The sequence below is a fragment of the Vigna unguiculata genome, chromosome 8 (genome assembly GCF_037176805.1).
Source record: "Vigna unguiculata cultivar grain cowpea cultivar isolate G323 ecotype 2 chromosome 8, ASM3717680v1, whole genome shotgun sequence".
NCBI classification, from domain to species: Eukaryota; Viridiplantae; Streptophyta; class Magnoliopsida; order Fabales; family Fabaceae; genus Vigna; species Vigna unguiculata.
The window spans coordinates 30,433,068-30,457,171 of NC_140799.1; the positions used below are offsets into that span (position 1 = coordinate 30,433,068).

Here is a 24,104-nt window from a genome sequence, read left to right on the forward strand (position 1 = left end):
TAATCCGCCCGCTTCATATCCTTCTCCAATCGGTCTCCCCGAGCCACGCTCCTGTATAACAAAAGATTTGTCATCGAAGGTTACAGAGCAATTCAATGTTTTGGTTAACTGACTTAAGGAAATTAAATTGAAAGGACAATTAGGGACAAAAAGGACAGATTTTAGATTTAAGGACGGAGATAAGATGGCTTGACCGACTCCCTTTGAGGATGTTTTAGAACCATTTACGAGGGTTATAAAATGAGATTTTTCTTGGAATGAAATGGTTGAGAACAAGGAGGTATTACCAGAAATGTGATCAGAAGCACCGGAGTCAATTACCCATGAATTGTGACCTTCCATGGATTGAGAGATGCAAACAGTTGATGTACTTGGAGCTTGAGATGACTGTGCCAAGCTGTTGGATTTGAGGCGTAGGTACTCTTGATACTCGTCCTCAGTGAACTTGGAGTCAGTAGTCTCTGCCTGGGAGACATTGGCTGTTTTGGCAGGAAATCCATGTAAAGTGTAGCAGTTTTCTTGGGTATGACCCATCCTTTTACAATACGTACACTGAGGACGCCCACGACCTCCACGTCCACCCCCTCTAGTTCCACGACCTCCTCTTCCTCGGGTGGCAACCATGACAGATGGTTCCATTACAGCAAGAGTTTCTGGAGTTTGAAGAGTTGGAACACGTATCATGCGGGAGATCAAAGTTTCCATGGAAGGAACCTCATGAGAGGTCAAAAGCTGATCTCGGATATGATTAAAGTCTGGGTGTATAGCGCGGAGGATCATTACCATATAGTACTTGTCAAGTTTTTTCTTCATTTCATCTAGAGAGTCGACTTCCAAGAACATTCGAAGTTCTTCCACAGCAGCTTGAGCGTCATTCATGAATGACATCATATCATGGTTAGTCATTTTCATAGATGCCAACTTGTTCGCCGAATCATAGAGGCGTTGAATATCATTTGCATAGATATTCTGAGTTCGCTTCCAAAACGAGTGGCAAGTTTTGAAGGCCCGTAGGGACATCAAAAGTCGTGGTTCCACCGATTGCCACAATAGAGCACATAGTTGGAAATCCGCTTGTTTCCACTGTTCAGCTTTTTCAGACGGTACGTGGCTGCCATCTTTCTCAAGGTGTTCGTGGTGTCCTTGACCGAGAAACCACATCTCGACGGCAGCAGACCAAGATAAGTAATTTTGGCCATTTAGTTTCTCGGACGTAATGCAGGGGCTTCCAGAGAATGAAATAGCACTCCCAGTTCCTCCAGTGGCCATGATAAAGAGAAAGGATCTCGGAAACAGTAAAACAGTGACGAAAACAGTGAAACAGTGACAATTTTCGACTTCGAAAGGGACGATTTCCACAAGAGGTGCTACTGAACTTCACCGGAACAGAGATTTGATGGTCAAAACGGATAGAGGAGGCTCCGGCGACGGCGACGGAGGTGGCGCGACGACGAACTGGCGACGGGAAGGCGGCGCGTGAGCGGCACGCGCCTGCCTGCAGCGAATAGAGAAGACGCGCGTGGAGGCGCGTGGCGACGGCGCTGCCTGCGACACCGGCGGGGTTGGCTGTCGCGCGGAGAGGCGGTTCAGATCCGGTGGTTTCCGGACGGAACTGCGTCGGTGGACGGCGGGGGACGACGGCGGACGGCGACGGACGGCGGCAGACGGTGGCGGACAGCGGCGGAGGACGCAGACAGTGGCGAGAAGTTGTTTGACAGTGTTGGGTAGTTCAGAAACGAGGTTAACCGAACTTAGACAGCCGCGGACAGCGGCGGTGACTAACGGCGATCAACCGCGGACAGCGGTGACGGACCAGCTGAGACAGAAACCAGAGCGGGATCGACCCGCTCTGATACCAACTTGAGACTGAGACTTTAAAATATGAGTAGTGGACAACAGTACCACTCTCTTCCTCTTCTATTTATAGTGAAGCAAGCACGTACATATGAAAAGATATGAAAAGACTACTCTAAGATACTAGGCATGATTACATGCAACAGTAGATATGGCAGTAGGTAGTTTCCCACACTCAACACCCTACACATAGGGTTAATGATACAATAGGTATAGGTAATAATTCTAACATTTATCTTAAATGTTATTTTAAAATAAACTAAGAAATAAGGAACATTCCATTAAAAACATAAATGGAGGAAATATTAGTTTATCACAAATATAAGAAAAAGAAAGGTTAACATTTTTTTTCTAAAAGCTACAAAGTGTATGACTATTATTTTATTAAAATTTTAAGTCTCTATCCTAAAATTAGATAGAGTACAAGTGTAATGAGATTTTAGTAAATGTAATTTTCCCTCTTTTTATCTCACTTTTGGCATCTAAATTACAACATCAAATGCACTACAAATATATCACTATAAAGCCAAGGGAAACAAATATACATCGGAAGTTCCCATCTTCGATAGGTGTAACCCACGGCGACCTTCGCATTAATCAGTAAAACTGTAGAAGTCTCATGAAATAAATTTTCAACGTTGTCAATCTTATCCATTGAAAAATTGAGAACATTTAAAATAACTGGCCTCCATGAAAGAACATCATTCAGCGATAGCCCAACTCCACAGATGTCAGTTGCAACTTCGTCCACTCTATTCATAACTGGCACAATGGGACAAAGTGAGTAATCACCAAAATTATCTATTGTTCCAAGTTCTTAGGATAATTTAGTCCCTTGATCAATCTATGAATGGACCAAGTATAATAATGAATCATGCTAACTGCTTGACTGTTAAAAAAGTATATTATGTGATTTGCTTTTCTTGGCAAACTAATCTTATTGCCTTTCCTTTCTCCAGATGATTGGCAAGAAATAATGAAACTTCTAAAAACTTGATTAGTATAACAAGTGCATGCATGCAAACTTTTCGATTAATTGATAGGACAGTCAACAGCATTAATTGGCATGTGCTACTTCATGGAGCTGCATCTAGAACAACCAACTCTTTCTGCACTTTTTTTGAAACATGCATATGCATCAAATGAAAGACATAGCTGAAACTACCAGTGAAGGAGATAAATTCAGTAATATACCTTATAGTTTACTTGGTTCCTAAGAATGAAGAACTTAGCAACCACAAAAACTTGGTCTTTGGCTAGTCTGCTGTGCAATCCTATTTGATCTTTGATCCAGCTATCAGGTCAACACTTTGTTAATGAAGACAAGGAATAATATCAGCACAGATAGTTCCAGCATAAACTTTGGAGCCGTCGTGTGTTCAAGAATTTGCTGCCACCTGTAAGTTCAACCAGTAGATAGCTGCTGGTAAAGCCTGTTATCCATTTTTGTCTCCATTATAATCAGATGTCACTCAAAAACACAGATAATCACACAAACCTAAACCAAACAAATAAAGCAAGCATACTCAAGAAATTATCAAGTAAATACATACAAGGGTGAGGTCTACGCATGTCAAAACTGGTATCTGTGATGATTATGCAATTCGTAGGATAAGACAAAGAATGCTTTACTATTATATGTTTTACAAGTTACTTTAATTTCAAAGCATTCTGACCCACTATTCTCTCAACTGTAATGTGTCCGTATTGTCATCTAGCCCAACCCAATTAGCCATGAAATCATCAAATATTTACGAGGACCACAGGCAACTAAAACTAGTACGGTATGCCAAGAACTTAGTGAATGTGCATACCAATTTCCCCCAAATGAAGAGCTGTTTCCCTCATTTATTTCTTCCTTCGCAAGTTCTTCAAGTATAGCACGTTGTCGTTCATTGATTGCACTAAAAGAATGAGTAGACCAGAAGTGAGTTGATGTAAATGCAACTTGGAAGAAAGCATATCAGAGTTTATTGTAAGGATAATCAAAGAAAAGGCAAGCACTATCCAGATACCATTTATCGTAAGGCACAAAAAAATCACACATAAGCAAATTCAATAAGATATGGTGCAAATTCAACACGTAGCAGCAAGCATTCACCAAACAAGCATAAACAGTAACACAATAAGTAGTGAAATGGCTTTAAAAGGTACTGCAAAATAATGGGTCATACACACGAGTTGCTACTCCTTGCATGGTATCTGTTACGTGTAACGGTTAGGCCCATCTCTTTGTACTTTTCTATTCATAAATACATATTCCTATGTGTTCTACACACATTAGAGATTTAGTCTATGCCTTTCTCTCTCTTTTATTTTAATATGCCATCAGAATTAGGTTTAATCCTTGCCTCCTGATCGGTTAACCTGTGCCAAATTTTTTTTCCTTTTTCTCCGACGTTGTTCTTGGTTTTTTTTCTTTTCCAGCCATTGTTTTTTTCAACCACTATATTACACCACCTAGTTTGATACCCCGTCTTTTCTTTTGAAAACTTTCTCCGACATTGTTCTGTTTTTCTTTTTCGAGCCATTGTTTTTCTCCACCACTATATTACACCACCTAGTTTGATACCCCATCATGTCACCGCCTATGCCATCTCCATGCCACTTGGACCAGTGACACCACAATTGTGATCGTCCAAGCCAAGCGACCACCACACAATAAACATTGTTGTGATCAAAGCTCCAATGCGCTTGCATTGCACATGTCGCATCACTTCCTATTGCACATGTCGCATATGGCCTCAAGCAGTCTCTTAGATGAGGCAGGTTCAACAATTTGGTATGACTTACAATGAGACAAATCATTCAATATTTTACTGTCACTCAAGTGTTGGGTGTATGTATATATAATATTATATGTTGATGATATTGTACTTACACGTGATTACCATGGCATCTCACAGGTAAAGCAACACCTTTGTCACCACTTTCAAACCAAAGACCTTGGCAAACTTAGATATTTGTTAGGAATTGAGGTAGCACAATTGAACAATGATGTTGTTATTTCTCAAAGATACTATACATGGGATATTTTGGAGGAATTTGGGTTGATAAATTCAAAGTTTGTTGAAACACTCATGGATCCCAATGCCAAACTCCTACCTAATCATGGTGAGTCACTCTCAAATCCTAAGAAGTACAAAAGATTAGTTGGAAAATTAAACTATCTTACAGTTATTTACGCTAATATTTCCTTTATAGTTAGTGTGGGAGTGGATTTCTTAATTCTCCATGTGTAAATCATTGGAATGTTGTCATTCGTATATTGAAGTACATTAAAGGTTCTCCTAGACATAGCTTGTTATATGGACACAATAATCATACTAGAGTTGTAAGTTACTCAGATGCTTCTCCTAGACAAAGCTTGTTATATGGACACAATAATCATACTAGAGTTGTAAGTTACTCAGATGTTGATTAAGCAGACTCTCCTTCTTATACGAGATCCATTTCTAGATATGTTGTATTCATTGGTAATAATTTGATCTCTTGAAAGAGCAAGAAACAAAATGTACTAAGATTTAATGTGGAAGCAGAATATAAAGCTATGCCCTAAGCTACTTGTGTGCATATTTGGCTTAAAAATTACTTAAAAGACTTGCAATTTGGATAGGTCACTCAAATGACCCTTATATGTGACAATCAAGCTACTCTTCATATTAGCTCAAATCCCATCTTTCATAAAAGAACCAAACAAATTAAGATTGATTGTCATTTTATTCGAAAAAAGATTATATATGGAGAAATAAAAAATGAGTTTGTTAACTCTAATGATCAATTAGCAAATATTTTTATTAAACTATTATGAGGACCTAAAATTGATTATATTTGTAACATATGCTTAATACATATGATTTATATTAACCAGTTTAAGAAAAGTGTTAGACGTAACAAACTTTGGCTCGTCTCTTAGTATTTTCCTATTTATAAATGCATAAACCTAACTCTATGTGCTCTACACACTATCATATTGCTTCTTTACATTATAAATAACACATTCCTCAAAGACTAAGGTCTTTTAAGTTAAACTACAAAAGAAGATGAGTGCAAGGAACGTACATTGGAAGGTTAACACGAAACCGTACATATTGATCCCCATGATGTACAAGAAATCCATGCTTTGGAAGTCCTACATCAACAATGATGGTAAATATACTTTTCGAGCACCACGAAAGAAAAGAACTAAAAACTCGTCAAAAAAACTGTCTATAAGAGAACATTTCATTTAACCTTTGCCTCTTAATACCAGAAGCTGTCCATGTTGAACACCCTTGGGTATCTGAGGGGAACACAATCGCAGAATATTAGGCAAAGCATGGTCAAAAGAAGCAGTCATGTGAACAATAACTCCAGCAAGTTGGAAGTCAAAATTTGATAATTGAAACAATATGATAGAAACCAGTTCAAATACAAGTGAATGAATGAAACGTATTAAGACCACTCCTGGACTCTCAAAAGGTCGAAGCCTCCCTCGATTCCTATACAAATTCTCACACAATGTATCACCCAACTATCAATCCCTATGTATATTTATATACATCATCAACCACTGGATTCATTAATTGAATAACCACTTAACTAACAAACAGCCAGGCTTGTTTTTCTCCCACCACATCCCTTCAGCATTAAGATTTAGAACATAAATTTGGAATACACAACACAACGAAGTACAATGCTAAGTAAGCAGGGAAGTTATCTTTTTGACAAAAAAATGTTACAATGGCTACTACTGTCCTATTGTGTGTCACTTTAACACGTGAATGACTACTATGGACTTAATTGTGTACACTGTTGTACTGTAATTCTTTAAAGCTTAAGGGATTTAAGGTCAGAGGAAGGAAAAGAGATCGAAACACTAGATTGCATTGCATCTATTAACTAAGATGCATTGCAATGTATGCACATAGTGTGATCATAAAACCTAGGACACTAACTCTTATTTATATTAATATAATCCCAACTAGTTAGGGAAACAAACCATATGACAGAATAAGGAGTATAATAATCAAGCCTAAAAAATATTGAGAGGATAGGTGAGAGTAATCATTGGAGATAATGTAAGGTATTGTGTGATAAGATATTTTCATATATTCCAACATTCTGGAGGTTTAAAAAGAACGTCTCTCAAGACACGACTCAGGAGGAAAACCTTTACAAAAGAAAAAGAGGGGTATGCTAATCTTATATATCATTTCCATTTCAGTCTAATAAAAATATTATATTGACGAAGTTGTCTAAAATCACTCAACAGGAAAAGATCTTATAGTATCAGTAAAAGCTGTAGGGATTCACTGGTAGTAATCTATAATTAACATGCCTTGACCTTTAAATGAGCCATACTCCATTCCTTTGAACTACTCTTTGCCAAAAAATAAAAATAAAAAAACTAAACTAACATTGAAAATAAATCTTGTCTTACTTTTAATTGCGTCTTCCCGGATAAAGTAGGCACCTCAACTTCGCCACCAAGAATAGCCTGCAATGTTAAAGCTTTTGTCTGATTAATAACACTGATATCAACTTAGGTGCACTGTCAATCAGACAATTAAGACGCAAAAGGTATGTGCAAGTCTTTTATAGTGGGACTCATTTAAATAATATTTTCTAATAAAATGCATGTAATGGCACTTGAGAAAAAAATATAGAGGAGTTAGAGGGAATTTGAGAGAGTATGTAATCCCCTCTCCTAAGAGTTTCATATTTATAATATCTTGGGATAAATCAAATACAATGAACAAAAGAGAATTCTAGAAGACATTTCTAGGAACTAGGTTTAGTACAAAACACACAGCACCTAATGATAAATCATATTAAAGATCATTTATTCTTACACTCCCCCTCAAGCTGGAGTATACAAATCAAATTGGAGTATACAAATTATATGTACCAAGCTTAGAAAAAATAAATCCGGTCTAGGGACTTCTAGAATTATATGTATCAAACTTGGGACAAATAAATCCAATTTAGGGACTTCTCAATGATTTTGTTAATATATATGCAAGTTGATCATATGATCCAACAAACTTGGTGCAGATTTCTTTGGAAAACAACTTTTCTCGAATAAAAAGGCAATTTATTTTTGTTAGATATATCGCGTTAATTAGGGAAACATAGCGTTTATTATTCATAAGGGAAAATAGACATTGTTTGATATTGGTAAATATTGTTGATATTGTTTATTACTCTTAGAAGAGGAGTTTTAAGCCTAACTCAACCCCACAAAACCGGCTTACAAGGTGAGGTTTGCACCTCACTTTTATATTATGAAATTGTCTAATCTCTAGTCGATGTGGGACTTCCAACATAACCCCCCATGCCAAGGTATAGTCGTGCGTGGGACTAGAAATTAATGGGTGGTCCATTAGCAGCCCGATAACGGGTGCAACAGAATATCCAAGAAATTTCGCTAGGATAAACTTTAACTTGGCTCTGATACCATGTTAGAAGTGGACTTTAAGCCTAACTCACTTATATATTATGAAATTGCCTTATCTCTAGTCGATGTGGGACTTCCAACAATTACAATAACTTCTATTTAGCATATTCATATCTGGTTGCCATATATTCTTGTATCAGTATTATAAATTCATTCACCCTATGTGTATTTTACACAAGAGGGAGATTAACCCTATATAGTTTTTCTCAATATTCAACATGGTATCTAGAGCTTAAGGTTATTTTGGCATTATTTTTTCATTGCCCCTGCCACAACAACCATTGCCACTGTCGCCCACCGTCGTCGTTGAAGTGTCAGTTTCGACCGGTAACCACACAGTTATGATCGTCTTGGCCAGATGACCTCAACACTGCAAGAATCATCGCCATCAGAGCAGCGACACGTCCTCACGCACCATTCGCAGTCGCGCCTCCTCCCGTTTCACTGCTACGTGTGGCGACATGTCGTCCATCCTCTCCAACAATGATCCCCTACGCCGAAATCGCCTCGTTCTACTTTTTTTAGGTCTGGTCTTGTTGATCCAATCAGACCTCTTTGGTGTTTTAGGGTTTTTCTCTCTCTTCCTCCATGGCATATTTTGCTGCCTCTTCTAATTCTAAAATCTCTTCTACAACCACCCGTGTGTTTGACCAGTCCATTTTCACTATCTCAGTGTGAATTTGGTCATTGATAAGTTAGATGGCACAAATTATGCGACTTAGGCATCGAACATTAAACTTTGACTTGAGAGTCAGGGATATCTTGATTATCTTATTCAAAAAATGATTGATATTGCTCCAGGTGGTTTTTCTCGTTGGAAGAGAATTGATGCTCATAAATGCATGGTTCTCAAGAACATGATCCAATCCTCTTTAAAACAAATGTTTCGGACTTACGCCACATGTTCTGAAGTCTGGGAACAAGCCAAATTGTTATACACTAATGATACTCAACGTCTTTATGGTGTTTGTCACAATCTTTTTGATATTGTTGCTCTTCGCAATCAGGACCCTATTGGCTGATTATTTGGGTAAGATGCATCCTCTTTTTCATGAATTTAATGACTTATTATCTCCTACCTCTACTTCTGCCCAAGAATTAGAGCAATGGTCAAAGTTCTTCATGGTTTTCATTTTACAAGGACTTCCTGATAAATATTCCCATGTTTGTGATCAGATATTGGGTTCCCCTGTTATAGCCAATTTTACTTCTACTTGTTCCACCCTATTATGTGTGTTATGCAAATCTCTCAATGATCCATATGTTTTTGCCAATAATTTCTCTACTTTGACATCTCAACATGATGATCGCAATCGCTCTCACAACACAAGCAAAGGGTGTCCCAAGTGTGACCATTGTGGCAAGCTAGGCAACAAAATTGATAAGTGTTATGCTTTACATGGTCGTCCTCCTCGATATGTTGCTTTTGCTCAGACTAATCCTCCCTCACAATCATCTCTTGTGGATCCCCCTTCATCTGCTCCTATCGTCAAATCTACTCTCTTCAATGAATTTCTTAAATGGTGTGAGGATCGTAAGCCCTCTAGTTCCATTGCTTTTGTTGCACGCACAGGTATATCTTTTGTTGATCTGACTCAATCTTCTTCTATTGGTCCTTAGGTTTTCGACTCAAGAGCCACATATCACATCACTAGTAACAAATCTCTACTTACTGTACCTAGTTATGTACCTAGAATAGTCCCTTAACCTTCCATCTCCCTATTGTGTCAACTCTTTATCAATATAAATAGAAGAACATGAGAAGGGTCCTTAAAGCCCTCTAGAGATATATTTCCTGTTTTTAATCTCAAGTTGGTATCAGAGGAGGATTGCTAGCAGGTCAGTCCCACTCTGGTTTTTGTCTCGTCTTGTCAGTCGGACATAATCACTATTGTCTACGATTGTCTAGCTTTGTTCGCTACTATCCACCTTTATCTACAATTGTCCACTACCTTCTGAAACTATCCAACACTGTCAACCACTGTTCTCTGCCGATTCATCATTGTCTGCCACCGTTTACCACCAGCCATTTTCATAGTTAATCCAGCGACCACAGAATCTGGATCGTCACTCTGAGCGACGCCAACCCCACTGGTGTAGAAGGCCAGTTCACTGCCATGCTCGCCGTCTATGTTTGCGACAACCAGGCGTGTGTAGTCCACACGACATTGTCCTCTCATCAGAACGTCACCACGCCCCCTCCATACTTGTCGTCGAAGCCCCCTCTCTCTGTTCTATCCCTCGAAACTTCATTTCAGAGAAGTCTAGAAGCCACTATTGTCAGACATAATCACTATTGTCTACGACTGTCTAGCTTCATTCGCTACTATCCACCTCTATCATGGTTACCACACGAGGAAGAGGAGGACGAGGCACTAGAGGAGGACGTGGAGGTCGAGGGTGTCCTCAGTGCACATACTATAAAAGGATGGGTCACACCCAAGAAAACTGCTACTCCTTGCATGGTTTTCCTTCCGAAACAGCCAATGTCTCAAAGGCCGAAACTGCCGACTCCTAGTTCACTAAGGATGAATATCAAAAGCATCTACAGTTAAAGTCTAACAACTTGGCATAAACATCTCAAACTCAAAGCACATCTATAGCTTGCATTTTCAATCTAAGGAAGGTTAAAATTCATGAGTAATTGACTCAAGTGCTGCTAAACACATCTCTGGTAATACTTCTTTGTTCTCAACCATTTTCTTTCAAAAAAAAAATCATTTACAACCCTTACAAATGGCTCTAGTAAACAAAATATTAAGAAGTGGCAATGCCAAAGAGTACTTCTCATCCATTTTTTTTGCAGTTTTGAGTTCACATAGTATATTACATCAGTCCACTTGTCCTCATACACTACAGCAAAACAATATAGCAGAAAGAAAAAATAGACAATTGGTTTTAAGTGTTCGTACCCTTTTGCTGGGTGCCCATATTCCCATCCATAACTAGGGGATGTCATCTTAACTGCATGTTTTCTTATTAACAAGATGTCATCCTCCTCTCTCAATCCTTTCTCCATTTTGTTTGCAAATAATCCTCCAAGGTTTTTTGGTTGTGTATGTTTTGTTCATGACATGTCTCTAGGGTTAGACAAAATTTATGCTCGTGTTATTCTTGGACTACTCATGACTTCAAAAAGAATACTAGTGTTACTCTTCTAAAACCAAGAAGTACTACATGTTTGCCAATGTTACATTCTTTGAACAGACTCCTTACTTCTATCCATCTATTCAAGATGTTCATGTCATACAGCAAGTCCTACCTATTCCAGTGATTTAGTCCAATATCTCCAATGTCTTTGTCAATCCAAGTCTTGATCAATGTTCTCCTGAACCATCATCTCCACATATTGATATCCTCCAACACAAGACACTGATGGATAGTCCAATTCTCCAAGAACATGGTGAATCCCCTACTTTAGATTCTCCTCCCTCATCACTTGATATCACGACTCCTGGTGAAGCTGATTCAGGATGGTCCACTGCTCTCAAAAGCGTTCCACTCAAAACCCACATCCCATTTATAAAGTTCTTAGCTACCACATATTGGTGCCTTCCTATTTTCCCTTTTATCCTCGGTATCTTTTGCTGTTATTCCCAAATATGAGAATGAAACACTTGATCATCCTGGATGGTAAGGAGCCATGATTGCAGAAATGCAGGTCTTGACCACAATAATACTTGGGAGCTTCTACCTCTCCACCTAGCAAAAAGGCAGTTGGTTGTCGATGGTGTATGCAATTAATGTCAACCCTGATGGTGAAGTTGATCGACTCAAAGCTGGTTAGTTGCAAAAGGGTGCACTCAAGTTTATGGCCTTCATTATTGTGACACTTTATCACTTGTGGCCAAGATGATTACTATTCATCTCTTCTTTGCAATTGTAGCAATTCGTCACTAGCCAATTCATCAATTGGAGATAATAAATGCCTTCCTCCATGGAGATCTCGAGGAAAATGTTTACATGGAACAACCTCCTGGGTTTGTTGCTCAGGGGGAGTTTGGTATGGTATGCAAATTGCATCACTCTATAGATGGCCTCAAGCAATCATCATGTGCTTGGTTTGGAAAATTCAGCTCCATTATTCAAAAATTTGGGCTAAGATGCAGTAAAGCAGATCATTCAGTCTTTTCCTATCATACTTCTCTCGGGAAAAATGTTTACTTAATAGTATATGATATAGTGATTACAAGAGATGATACTGCTGAAATATCTCAACCGAAAGAGTACTTATGTAGACATTTTATAACCAAGAATCTTTGAAGCCTCAAATACTTCTTTGGCATTGAAGTAGCTCAGTCAAAAGATGGAGTTGTAATCTTTCAGAGGAAGTATGCTCTTGATATATTATAAGAAAATAGCTATGATTGATTGTAGACAAGTAGACAATCTTATGGACGCAAATCAGAAATTAATGCAGAAGAAAGTGAATTATTCTCCAATCCAAGGAGATATAGGAGGCTGGTTGGAAAACTAGTTTATCTCACTATTACAAGGTCTGATCTATCTTCTGCAGTTGCATTGGTTCGTCAATTCATGCACACTCCATATGTTGGCCATTGGAAGGTTGTTTCGCATTCTAAGGTACCTCAAAAAGGATCTTGGGCAAGGGTTGTAATATGAAGATAATGAAAGCATTCAGGTCTCTAGGTACTGTGTACAAATTGGGCTGGTTCGCCAACTGATAGACAGTCTACTACTAGATAGTGTTTTACTTGGAGGAAACATTATTTCATGGAAAAGTAAGAAACAGAATGCAGTGGCCCGATCGACAGCTGAAGCTGAATATAGGGCAATGGAGCCACTAACGTGTGAACTTACATGGGTGAAGCAGTTCCTTCAAGAGATTAACTTTTGTGACATCCAGACTATGAAGATGTATTGTGATAATCAAGTAGTTATCCACATTGCATCAAATCCAACATTTCACGAGAGAACTAAACATATAGAAATTAATTGTTATTTTGTTCGTGAAGAGTTGTTGACAAAAGAAATATGTACCAAGTTTGTTAGATCAAATGACCAACTCGCAAATGTTTTCACCAAGTCGTTAAGGGAACCTCAGATTGAGTTTATTTATTCCAAGCTTGGTACATACAATTTGTATGCTCCAGCTTGAGAGGGAGTGTTGGAACAATTATTAAGTCTAACTATGTTAGTGTGGTTAGTATGACTAAACTAGGGAGTAATGTGTTGGGTTATATTTACTTACTGTACCTAGTAGTCTAGGACAGTCCCTTGACCTTCCATCTCCCTATTGTATCAATCAACTCTTTATCAATATAAATAGAAGAACATGAGAAGGGCCTTCAAGCCCTCTAGAAATATATTTCTTTGTTTTTAATCTCAAGTGAAACCTTGGCCAAGGAACTAAAGTTCCAGTAATGCAAAAGAGAAGTAATTTTTTCCATTTAGTGTTTCAGAAGTTATAGTAGAAGGAGTCCCGGAAAAAGATGTTATAGCCCCTAAAGACATGATGAGTGGGCAGGAGCAAAGAGATCATCAAAAAAGTAGAGAACATAAAAGGAAAAAAACACAAGGGGTCTAGGATCTATGATTGGCACAAAGCACACAGCACCTAACAATAAATCATATTAAAGATCATTTATTCTATGATTAGCCGCTGTTACAGAATTTCAGAATTTGCAGAACTTACTATTCTATGTGTTAGCAGGATGACTTAGATATGGCAGAACATGTATGTTATAATCAATATGGTACAAAGATTACATAATAGATATTTGCAGCTTTCTAATATGATGAAGGCTTAGAACAAAAGCTGTACCACTTCATGTAATATGTGTAAATCTGTTTCCTCAAGCTGAAAGACTGAAGGTACAGGAGATACTCATTTCAATACTTTCTTTGATCACTACATGCACATCAACTTCTCAAGTGTGAGGCTCTATTATCTGAATTTTCCTCAGGTAAATGAGCACGGTGGCCTAACTGCTCTCAAGTAACAGGAGAGGACACTATTGCTTTTGTTAGAAATATCATATCGACTAGAGATAGAACCAATATAAAGTATATGAGAGTAATCATCATCTTACAAGTCAGTTTTGTATCATTAAGTTAAATCTAAGTGGTATCAAAGTCTATCCTAACAAGGTTTATTACCTGCTATTGGACCTTTCACAAAAATCTAGTCTCAGACTCGAGATGTTCAATCCTTAGAATGATGTGACATGTCAATTGCTTTCTACAGACAGACATGGACAGAACTTTTTTCCAGAAGAGTCTTAGGATAGAAAATTCTGCTTTATTTGGTGTATTATGTATGATTTAATATTACTCTTCTCTAGTATATCAATAAGTTTTATATCAGTGTTCAGGTCTTTCTCCTCCTTTAAATCAGATGATTAGACATCCAACAGTAATGAAAGCGTAGAACATATCTTGTTCTCACCTGTGTAAAGCTAATATTAGACTCCACGTAGATATCCGCACCATTTCTGGTAAAGATTGAATCCTCTGCCACCTATATCAACAGAAAAAACAAAAAAAAAAAAAAGATGCTTCAATAAGAATAGAAGTATAGAACATCATTTGGCACAACAAACAAAAATGTAACAGTACTATAGCGGAAAGCATATTACTGGTTTGAAATTTTAAACAGTGACATATAATCAAGATGGAAAAGAATACTGAGATATGCTAATGCATTATAAATATTGCCTCATAATTACATGATCTAGGAAAACAAAGCACTTCTACGATGTTGCACTAACCTGACCCTAACTAGACTACTGGGGGTAAATAACCTTTAGAGGTAATAAGCTATTAATCCTAAAAGAGTTAGATATTTGTTCTTGAGCAGGCCAAAGAAAAAGAAGCTTGTACACTTCAGTAAGATTATTTATATCAATAGTTTTCACTGATGACACAACTGTCATGGTGTTCAGGGTTTAACTTATCGAGCAAATTCAAACTTTACAAAATATTGAATATTGAAAGCATGACAATCTAAGAAAACATAAAAACAACTTTGTTGTTAAGTTATTTAAATTTTATGAATATTGAGTCAATTTCCATTTTGGACCTCCATACATAGTCTTAAAATTTTATGAGTATTTAAGTTATTTAAATGGTACACTGTTCTATTCATGAATACAGTTTTAGTTTACGAAATCAAATTGGTTTTGAAAAGGACTATTCATGGTAATAATATTCATTGAAGGACTAATGTAAAGTCAACAGTACCTAGAAGACCAATTTATGCTAAATGCATCCTCGGACATTAGCTCCATTATGTACGCTAAGAAGAATATAGTCTTTAATGTGTAGAGACATGAGAGCAAGAATGCTTAAATATGAAAGAAATAAAAAATGTATGAAGCAAATACTTATGAGTTAAGGAGACCGAGCATTGTACATTAAGTGAAGCAGGTTTTACAGTTTTGAACTTACAAAGAAGGAAGTTACATAAAAAAAAAAGAAAGTACTCTGAAGAGGCGAGCCCGAAGTTTTAACTAGAATTAGTATTTTCCTCAATAGCTTTTCAGGACCTAATTTTGAACTATCGAAGATAATTATGATGCGTGCCCAAATGGAATTCAGATTTTATAATGAAATATGTCACATTGAGGAAGAATTGATTGTGCGTGCTTCCCAAACAAGCACTATTTCCCTCTAAAATGCTAAAGTTGGTTAAAACCACAGATCAATAGGCCAGCAGATAGCATATTGTGAGATCTAACACAAGATAATTAGGACAGAAAATTGCCTTTATTTTAATGTATAAACTTCCAGGTCGGCCTACACTTCCAGCAGCATTCCCACCTTCTGGCACATGGATTGTATCTCCCGAATCCACACCTACCAATTCATGGCAAACTATGATAAGAATGGGGGAAGGGGAGGATTATTCTTTGAATAAAATATAGGAGGCCAAATGTAAACCAAACCCACGCAGGGCAGGTCAGCAGCACGGACAAAACTTCCATGCATAAAGGATTCTTCTATATAACCATTAACACCATAAAAAGGGCAAAAGGCTATTCCATATCATAATAAACTTGAACACAAAGATGAAACATGGGCTGAAATGATTATCTCTCAGTAAAGAATTTCCAATGTGAGCAAGAAGCTACTACAGCAACAACCAAGTTGTATTCCACTATGTTCAGTTCAAATTGATGAGCTCTAACCAACACAAAACTTTAGGTAAGTTTGTCACAAGTATCAAAACCAACCTGCTGGTATAGTAACTTTAACCTCTTTAATCCCTTCAACCACCCCAGATCCTCTACATGATATACAAAAGTCCTGCGCCAATTAGATAGAGAAAATACAAATTTATGCAAGATTATGGCACAAAATAGATAACCAACAATACAAAAACTACTTGACATGGCATTTATGACATACCTTAGCGATTCGGCCTGATCCTTTACAGGTTATGCATGTTGATGTAAATGGGGGGATTGTAACCTGGCAAAATACATCACAACCAAGATTAAAGAATATAATAATAATTAATAATCAACATTGCTTTTTGAAGGCACTTACTCGACCTAAGCCCCTACATGTTGGACAAACTATTGGAACGGCATCAAGAGGATGGCCCTGCCCATCTGAATTCATACAATGAAAGTGTTTGGCATCAAATTATTATGTGCCAAAATTATGTGCTAAACTTCTTTTGTAATCAGAATTTATTCATATGAAAACAATATTTTTCCATTTCCTAAACCAATAATAACAAATGGAAAATAAAAAAGTTTCCTTAATTCCCAGAATATACTAAATTCACTCACTGCAATAATCGCAGGGAACGTATGCATCAAATGACACGTGTTTGGTGCATCCTCTTGCTGCTTCTGAGAAAGTAAGAGACAACTCCACCTATCAGCATAGCATTAAGCAAAAGATTAAGTTTGGAAAAGTAGGAATATATGTCAAGCTACAGAGAAACAATGGTTAAGCTAACCTCTATGTTTGATGAGAATTGAGTAGTTGCTTCTTCAAATATCTGTTACATCAAGAAAATTGCGAGATTTCCTCTTCACATTATTCTACGAAATGAATCCAAAAACATAAAGAATGTGTGCACTAGTGTGTATAGAGAGAGAAGGTGGGTATCATGTAAGAGCATACAAGCAAGGTAAGAAGCGATAGTGACCCTTCAATGAATTCTCAATAACAAATCATGCAAAACCAATTTTGACCATTCATATATAATCACATGACCATGATAATATATATTCAATTAATTTATTTATTAATTAATAAAACAAGACAAGATTACAGGAGAAAAAAAATACCTCAGAGAATACTTTATGAAATGAATCCGAAAAATGAGAACGATAAGCATTTCTAAACCTTTCTGCATCACCATGATTATATTCTGTATCTTCTGAACCACGAGTACGCATCTTCAATTGAAAAAAGGGTTCGTTTGAGAAAATAATAGAAAAATGTTATTTAAGTCAACATTGCAAATAAGAGTTATTTATGAATTAAAGAAATTTTGAACAGCCTTAAACAATTGAAGCTCCATAAATTTTGAACAGTGGCTAATATTTTTAAAATAAAATTCTAAAGTATATAAAAGACTACCTCGTCATACTGTGCTCTCTTTTTAGAGTCTCTCAATATCTGGAATTACATACCAAAACAGCAAGTGAAAATATCAATGTCAGTTAATTAGTTTATACCATAAATAATGTAGCCTGAAGAAGGGAGGGGTAAACATGTCTGAAAATGCAAGAGAAGAAATTAAACTTTCATAAAATGATAATAATGACCTCATAAGCTTCTCTTATGTCTTGAAATTTCCTCTTAGCAGATGGATTGTTCTTGTTTGCATCTGGATGGTACTTTTTGGCGAGCTGCACAACACAGAAAAGTGTGGCATGATGAAGTATTAACTAAAATAAAACATTTATTTTTTTTAATATTGTTGTCAAAACAGTGTGATGATGGAATATATAGATTGAAAACCAACATACTACGCTCTAACCCCCAAAAACAGTTTGATAGATTAAATTGCAGAACAATAAATAGAATGTCCTCTTCTTCTTTGAACAATAAAATTCCATATTCCATTGTGTTTCCAAATAACCTCTTTTTTCCATTTCTCCTCAAGTATTTGGCTGTGTTTTGTTCATGGTATGTATCCAAGTTTGCACAAACTTTCCGTCTAAGCAATCAAATGTGTCTTCTTAGGATATTCTCATCTTCAAAAAGGGTATCATCTTATTCCCCTAACACTAAGAAATATTACAAGTTTGCAAGTGTCACCTATTTTGAGGAAACACTTTATTCCCTTCCTCTACACAAGATGTAAACTTTGTCCAACAAGTCTTGCCTATACCTTTCGTTGAACTCTCTATGTATACAACTCCAAACATTGTTTCATCTCCTTCCAATACTCCAAATTCCTCACATCAACACAGTTCTCCTAGACCATCACCTCTGACTCCAATGTCTAGTCAAATACCACATGGTGAGTCCACTTGATCAAGTCCCTCACCATCATCGTCTGACGCTACGACTATTAATAATAAGGATTCTAGTTGGCCTATTGTCATTCACAAAGGTATTAACTCTACTCAGAATCCTCATCCTATTTATAATTTTTAAGTTATCATTGTTTGTCACCTTTGTATTATTCTTCTATCCCCTCTATCTCTTCTATTACCATTCCTAAAAATGTGAAAGAGACACTTGATCATCCTGGATGGCAACAAGCCATCATTGCTAAAATGCAAGCCCTTGAACAAAATGGTACATGGGAATTAATTCCTCTTCCATCTGGAAAGAAGAGAGTTGATTGTCATTGGTTCTATTCCATAAAAGTTAGATCTAATGGTGAAGTGGATCGCCTCAAAGCTTGATTGGTAGCAAAAGTATATATTCAGATATATGGGATCGACTACGGTGATACTTTCTCTCCGGTGGCCAAAATGACTACTCTCAGACTTTTCCTTGCCACGGCAGTTATCTATCATTGGCCCCCGTCATCAATTAGATATTAAAATTGTTTTTCTGCATGGTGACCTAGAAGAGGAGGTCTACATGGAGCAACCTCTTGGGTTTGTTGCTCAAAGGGAGTATAGTTTGGTTTGTAAGTTACGTTGACCTCTCCATGGTCTCAAGGAATCACCTCATGCATGGTTCGAAAAGTTTAATCACATTGTTCAATCCTTTTGGCTGAAACATGGTGAGGTAGATCACTCTATTTTATTTTGTCACACCTCCCCTGGAAAATGTTTGTACTTAATAGTGTACATTGATGATATAGTAATCATAGGAAATGATGTTGTTAAAATCTCTTAGTTAAAGAAACACTTATGCCATCATTTTCAGACTTAGGATCTTGGAAATCTAAAATATATTTTGGGCATAGAGGTAGCCCAAATCAAAGGAAGGAATTGTAATCTCTCAAAAAAAATATATATACTCTTGACATCCTTAAAGATACAGATATGGTCAATTGTAAACCAATGGACTCACCCATGGATCCAAATCAAAAATTAATGGCAAAGTGGGGAGAAGTTTTCTCTGATCCAGAAAGGTATAGAAGACTGGTTGGAAAACTTGTTTATCTTACTATCACTAGACCAGATTTGTCCTTTTGTAGTTGGTGTTGTAAGTCAATTCATGCAAAATCCTTGTGTTGATCACTGGATATTGTGACGCTAATTCGGTTGGTTCTCCAATGGATATTGTTCTAACACAAATATTGTGTTTTGCTTGGAGGAAATATTATCTCATGGAAAAGCAAAAAGCAAAATGTTGTTTCTCGATCATCTGCTAAAGTTGAATATAAGGCAGTGATGTCTCTTGTGAACTTGTATGGTAAAACAACTCATTCAAGAGCTTAATTTTGTGAGATCCAGGCCATGAAGATGAATTGTGATAACCAAGCTGCTCTCCACCAGTTCAATATTCACGAAAGAACTAAACATAGAAATTTATTGCCATTTTATTTGGGAAAAATTGTTGTCAAAAGAAATTTCTACTGAGTTTGTTGGATCTAATGATCAACTTGCAGATGTGTTAACCAAGTCCTTAAGGGGACCTCAGATTGAGTTTATTTATTCCAAGCTTGGGACATACGCTCCAGCTTGAGGAGAAGTGTAGGAATAAGTATTAAATATGGGTAGAAAGTAGTTATGTTGGGAACTACTACTTGTTTATCTAGGAGTTGTACCTAGTTTTGTACCTATGCTCCTAGTGCAATCTTTCAATCTTTCATCTTCTCCTTGTATCATATTTCTATCATTATAAATAGAAGATCATAAGAGGGGTCTTTTAAGCCCTCCAAAAATATTTTTTCTCTCTTATTAACTCAAGTGTTTTCTTCTTTCCTATAGTTTATTAAGATGAAAAGAATTTAGTTGAAAAAATATAGAAAAAATATAGCATGATAATTTACTATGGGACAAAGCTTTCAATTCCCCTTAATGCACACGCATTGGCGAAATATCGAAAAGACCATGTACCACCAAACTAGAGGCAGCCTGTACATTGCATAGGTCTTTGTAATACATGTTAAATGTGAAAAGGTATAAATTTAAAAAATATTGAAGAAAAATCATGTCACTAGTTTATAAAATATATAAATTAAAATATAAAAAATATAGTAAATTTTAATTTTGAACAAAAATGAGAATGGATTTAACTTCTTTTTCCATTCACAGAAAAAAATTTCCTCTCCTAAATTAGACAAAAAGTGAAGTAAAAACTAGAGAAAATGTAGTGCTCAACAAAATTAGCTTTCTTTCACAATATAATTAGGCTCCGTTGAAATCCAAATTTTTGGGACATTATTCATCATGAGATCCCTTCTAATAATTTCCTCCAAGGTCTCTCTAGCCTCCCTCTGTCCCTTTTCATAAAGGTAAAAAACCATGAGATCCACTCTCCTACCAGTTGCTGCCTTTGAAGATATCCAAACCATATAAACTGATTTTATATTATCTTTTCTTCAATCATTGTCACACAAAGCTGCCACAAATATCTTTTATACAATAATTTTGTATTATGTCCTTTTTTTGTACAAGAGATTCATCTTAACAAACTCATTTTTGCTGCTCTCATTTTTTTCTATCTCACTGTTTTTTAAAATCTCAAGATTCACAACCATAGAGTATATTCAATCTTACTATCATACTACAATACGAAAAAACTTCTCTTTTAGCTTTGTAGGAGCTTTGTGGTCACAAAAAACTCTCAATATTTTCTCCTTTGTGTAACATCTTCATTAATTACCTAAACATTCTGTAATATTGATCTATGTTGTGGTTAGGCATTTCTAATTTCTACTTTGAAGTCATTTTCCTATTGTTTTTTTGCTAAAATTGCTTATATTGAGTACTACTACTCAAGAAAAAACCTTTGTTTATAATGTCAATCTCCAAAACCCAAATTTATTGTTAACATCCACCTTGCTTCCACAATCAAAACTATATTGCCCACAGAAAACATGATTTAAGGATAGTTTTTATGTCTCTGTTATGCACATGGAAGACTAAATCAAACATGAACTCAATGATGAATCCTAATGTAAGCCTATCCTTATAAGAAAGTCCCCAGTATTACCTTCATGAGTTCTCAAACAATAAAATATTCCTCCATACATGTCTTTTATAGGTCAGTCACAAGCATATAAACAGTTAAATCTAGCTTAGTAACTATTAAGATTCCCTGTCCTTATAGTTAAACCTGGTTTGATAACATTAAATATTGTCGTGACTGAGAATAGATCATCTAATCTACCATTGCTGTCACTCTTAACAAGTACAAAACAATTGAAATAAAATATTCCTCCGACTGAGAATAGACTAATTTGCTATTATTGTCACTCCTACCAGGTACAAAGCAATTGAATGAAATTTCATCTCTCCAACAAAAAGTGTTCAAGATGAAAATTGAATCATCCCCATTGCCCAAACAAAACATGACAATCTTCCAATAGATTCCACCTTCACTCTACCTAGCCAAACAAGCATAGATTTCATCAATGAATATGTCCTAAGCCAAAACAAGAGATTCCTGATACTCACGCACCAAGTGAAATGCCTTCTTTATCTCGTCCTGACTGGCATTTTCAGGAACACCAAGAACTCGGTAGTAGTCTCGGTCAGCTGAAGAAGACAATGCTGGAACAATACAAGCAGAAAAGGGAAACCAAATGAAGCCTCAGCGTATAGACATCACAAATCACCAATATTAATAAAAACAATGCAATTCACATCAGATTCAACAAAACCTGTCGCATGGAAATAACGATATCTAAACGGTATTCTCGGAATCAGAGACTCCTCTGTTTTCGTGACGAAACCGCAACTGACCAAAGCTGATACGCAGAACAATTAATTCCGTTTAAGAAATATCGAAAAACTAATTATTATGCAAAAAACAAGAGAAATTCGAAACGTGCCCCGAGCCAGTAAAAACGATTGGCCAGTCGACAAGAATTTGCTGAATGACGATTCTCCTTTGTCCATGAGCGATTCTGAGGCCGCAGACGAAAGCAAATGGCGCCGATACTGCATTGGAAAAATTCATAGTATGATCGATTCCAGAGAAAAAGGAATGGAGATTTTTAATAGTTTTGGGATTTGTCGTTTCTCCACTTACCGGCATTAAACGCATGAACCTTCTCATTCGCGTCAAAGGTTTGTGGATTAGTGATATCGCTGCGCAATAGAGATGAAAGAAGTGTGTGAGCCCGTAAATCTGCTTAATGGAGTATCGGAACAGCGATGAAGTGTTATCGGCGACTAAGTAATAGATTCCGGTGGCGGTGGTGGCGCGTGCTCGCAGAATTTTGGGCGTCGGGGTTTAGCGTACTGGGTTTAGGTTCGGGCTTAACACTTACGACTCGATGTAACGGGGTCGTTTCATTTCAGTTCTGCTAGCAGTCACTACATTACCGAATTTTGTTTTTCTTTGACAAAGATTCAATTACTGATTATACTTGTGATTTTTAGTTCATTTTTATAATTAAAATTAAAATTCATAACAAATAAATGTCTTAATTACTTCATTCATTTCAACTTTGATTTAACACTTGCAAGTAGGTCTACATTGTTTCGATCTAAGTTTTATTTTTTTTAAATTGATTTAATTAGGTTTCTTCGACTGGTACTTGGTATACTTTCCAAACAGTATCATAGATACGTCGATTCATAATTCTTTTTATTTTTTCCTCTTAATTTTTTTTTTTTTGTAAAATTGTTTGTTGTTTACAAATTAAGTCCCGACACATGACACTATCATGAAAAGATACCGTCAATTATGATTATTTTATATTTAATAAATTTTTTTATTTTTATATATATTTTCTTGAGTCAATTCAATACCAATATTTTTAAAATTGAACAACTTGATCTTCCTTTAATCTAGAATCAAATTTATTATTTATATATATGATATTTATATTAAAATTAACTTTTTTATTAACTATTTCTAAAATTACTTTTAAACCAATTCTTACAATATTATTCAATTTCATTTAAATTAATTACTTTTAATTTTATAAAAAATATAAAATAATAATAGATTAGTTCTAAATACTTACCTTTTTTAAATAAAGTTAAATTTATTTAATAAATATAATAATATTTATCCAATAAATAACAAAGAATTATCTCACTTAAAATTAAATTAAATTAAATATAAATTAAATATTTATTTGGTCAAATATTAAAATTTCAAATTAAAATAATTAAAAAATCAATTTTTATCACATAATTAAAAAATAAAATTTACGATAATTTAAATAGTTAATATCTATAAATTAATTTTAATTGTTATTGTTAAAATATAAAGTAATTTAATATGTAATTACCGTAAT

General features: G+C 36.0%; 1 protein-coding gene across 2 annotated transcripts; it reads right to left on the bottom strand.

Moving 5' to 3' along the window:
* Positions 1–1,873: 1,873 nt before the first annotated feature.
* On the bottom strand, positions 1,874–23,183 carry ATJ1 (DNAJ heat shock family protein). Of its 2 annotated transcripts, none has more exons than XM_028083354.2 (20): positions 22,886–23,183; positions 22,686–22,794; positions 22,515–22,601; positions 22,313–22,404; positions 18,043–18,126; positions 17,855–17,893; positions 17,560–17,670; positions 17,226–17,267; positions 17,053–17,140; positions 16,805–16,869; positions 16,664–16,726; positions 16,489–16,561; positions 16,020–16,111; positions 14,703–14,774; positions 7,277–7,333; positions 6,088–6,136; positions 5,917–5,986; positions 3,669–3,758; positions 3,049–3,287; positions 1,874–2,616 (listed from the first exon to the last, which is right to left on the bottom strand). In XM_028083354.2, the coding sequence occupies exons 1-19, from the start codon at positions 22,910–22,912 to the stop codon at positions 3,260–3,262; spliced, it is 1,338 nt and encodes a 445-aa protein (XP_027939155.1). In that variant the 5' UTR covers positions 22,913–23,183; the 3' UTR covers positions 1,874–2,616; positions 3,049–3,259. The 2 variants fall into 2 exon arrangements, with proteins under 2 accessions (XP_027939155.1, XP_027939154.1); XM_028083353.2 differs by having other exon boundaries at positions 3,049–3,251; positions 22,886–23,181.
* Positions 23,184–24,104: the final 921 nt, after the last annotated feature.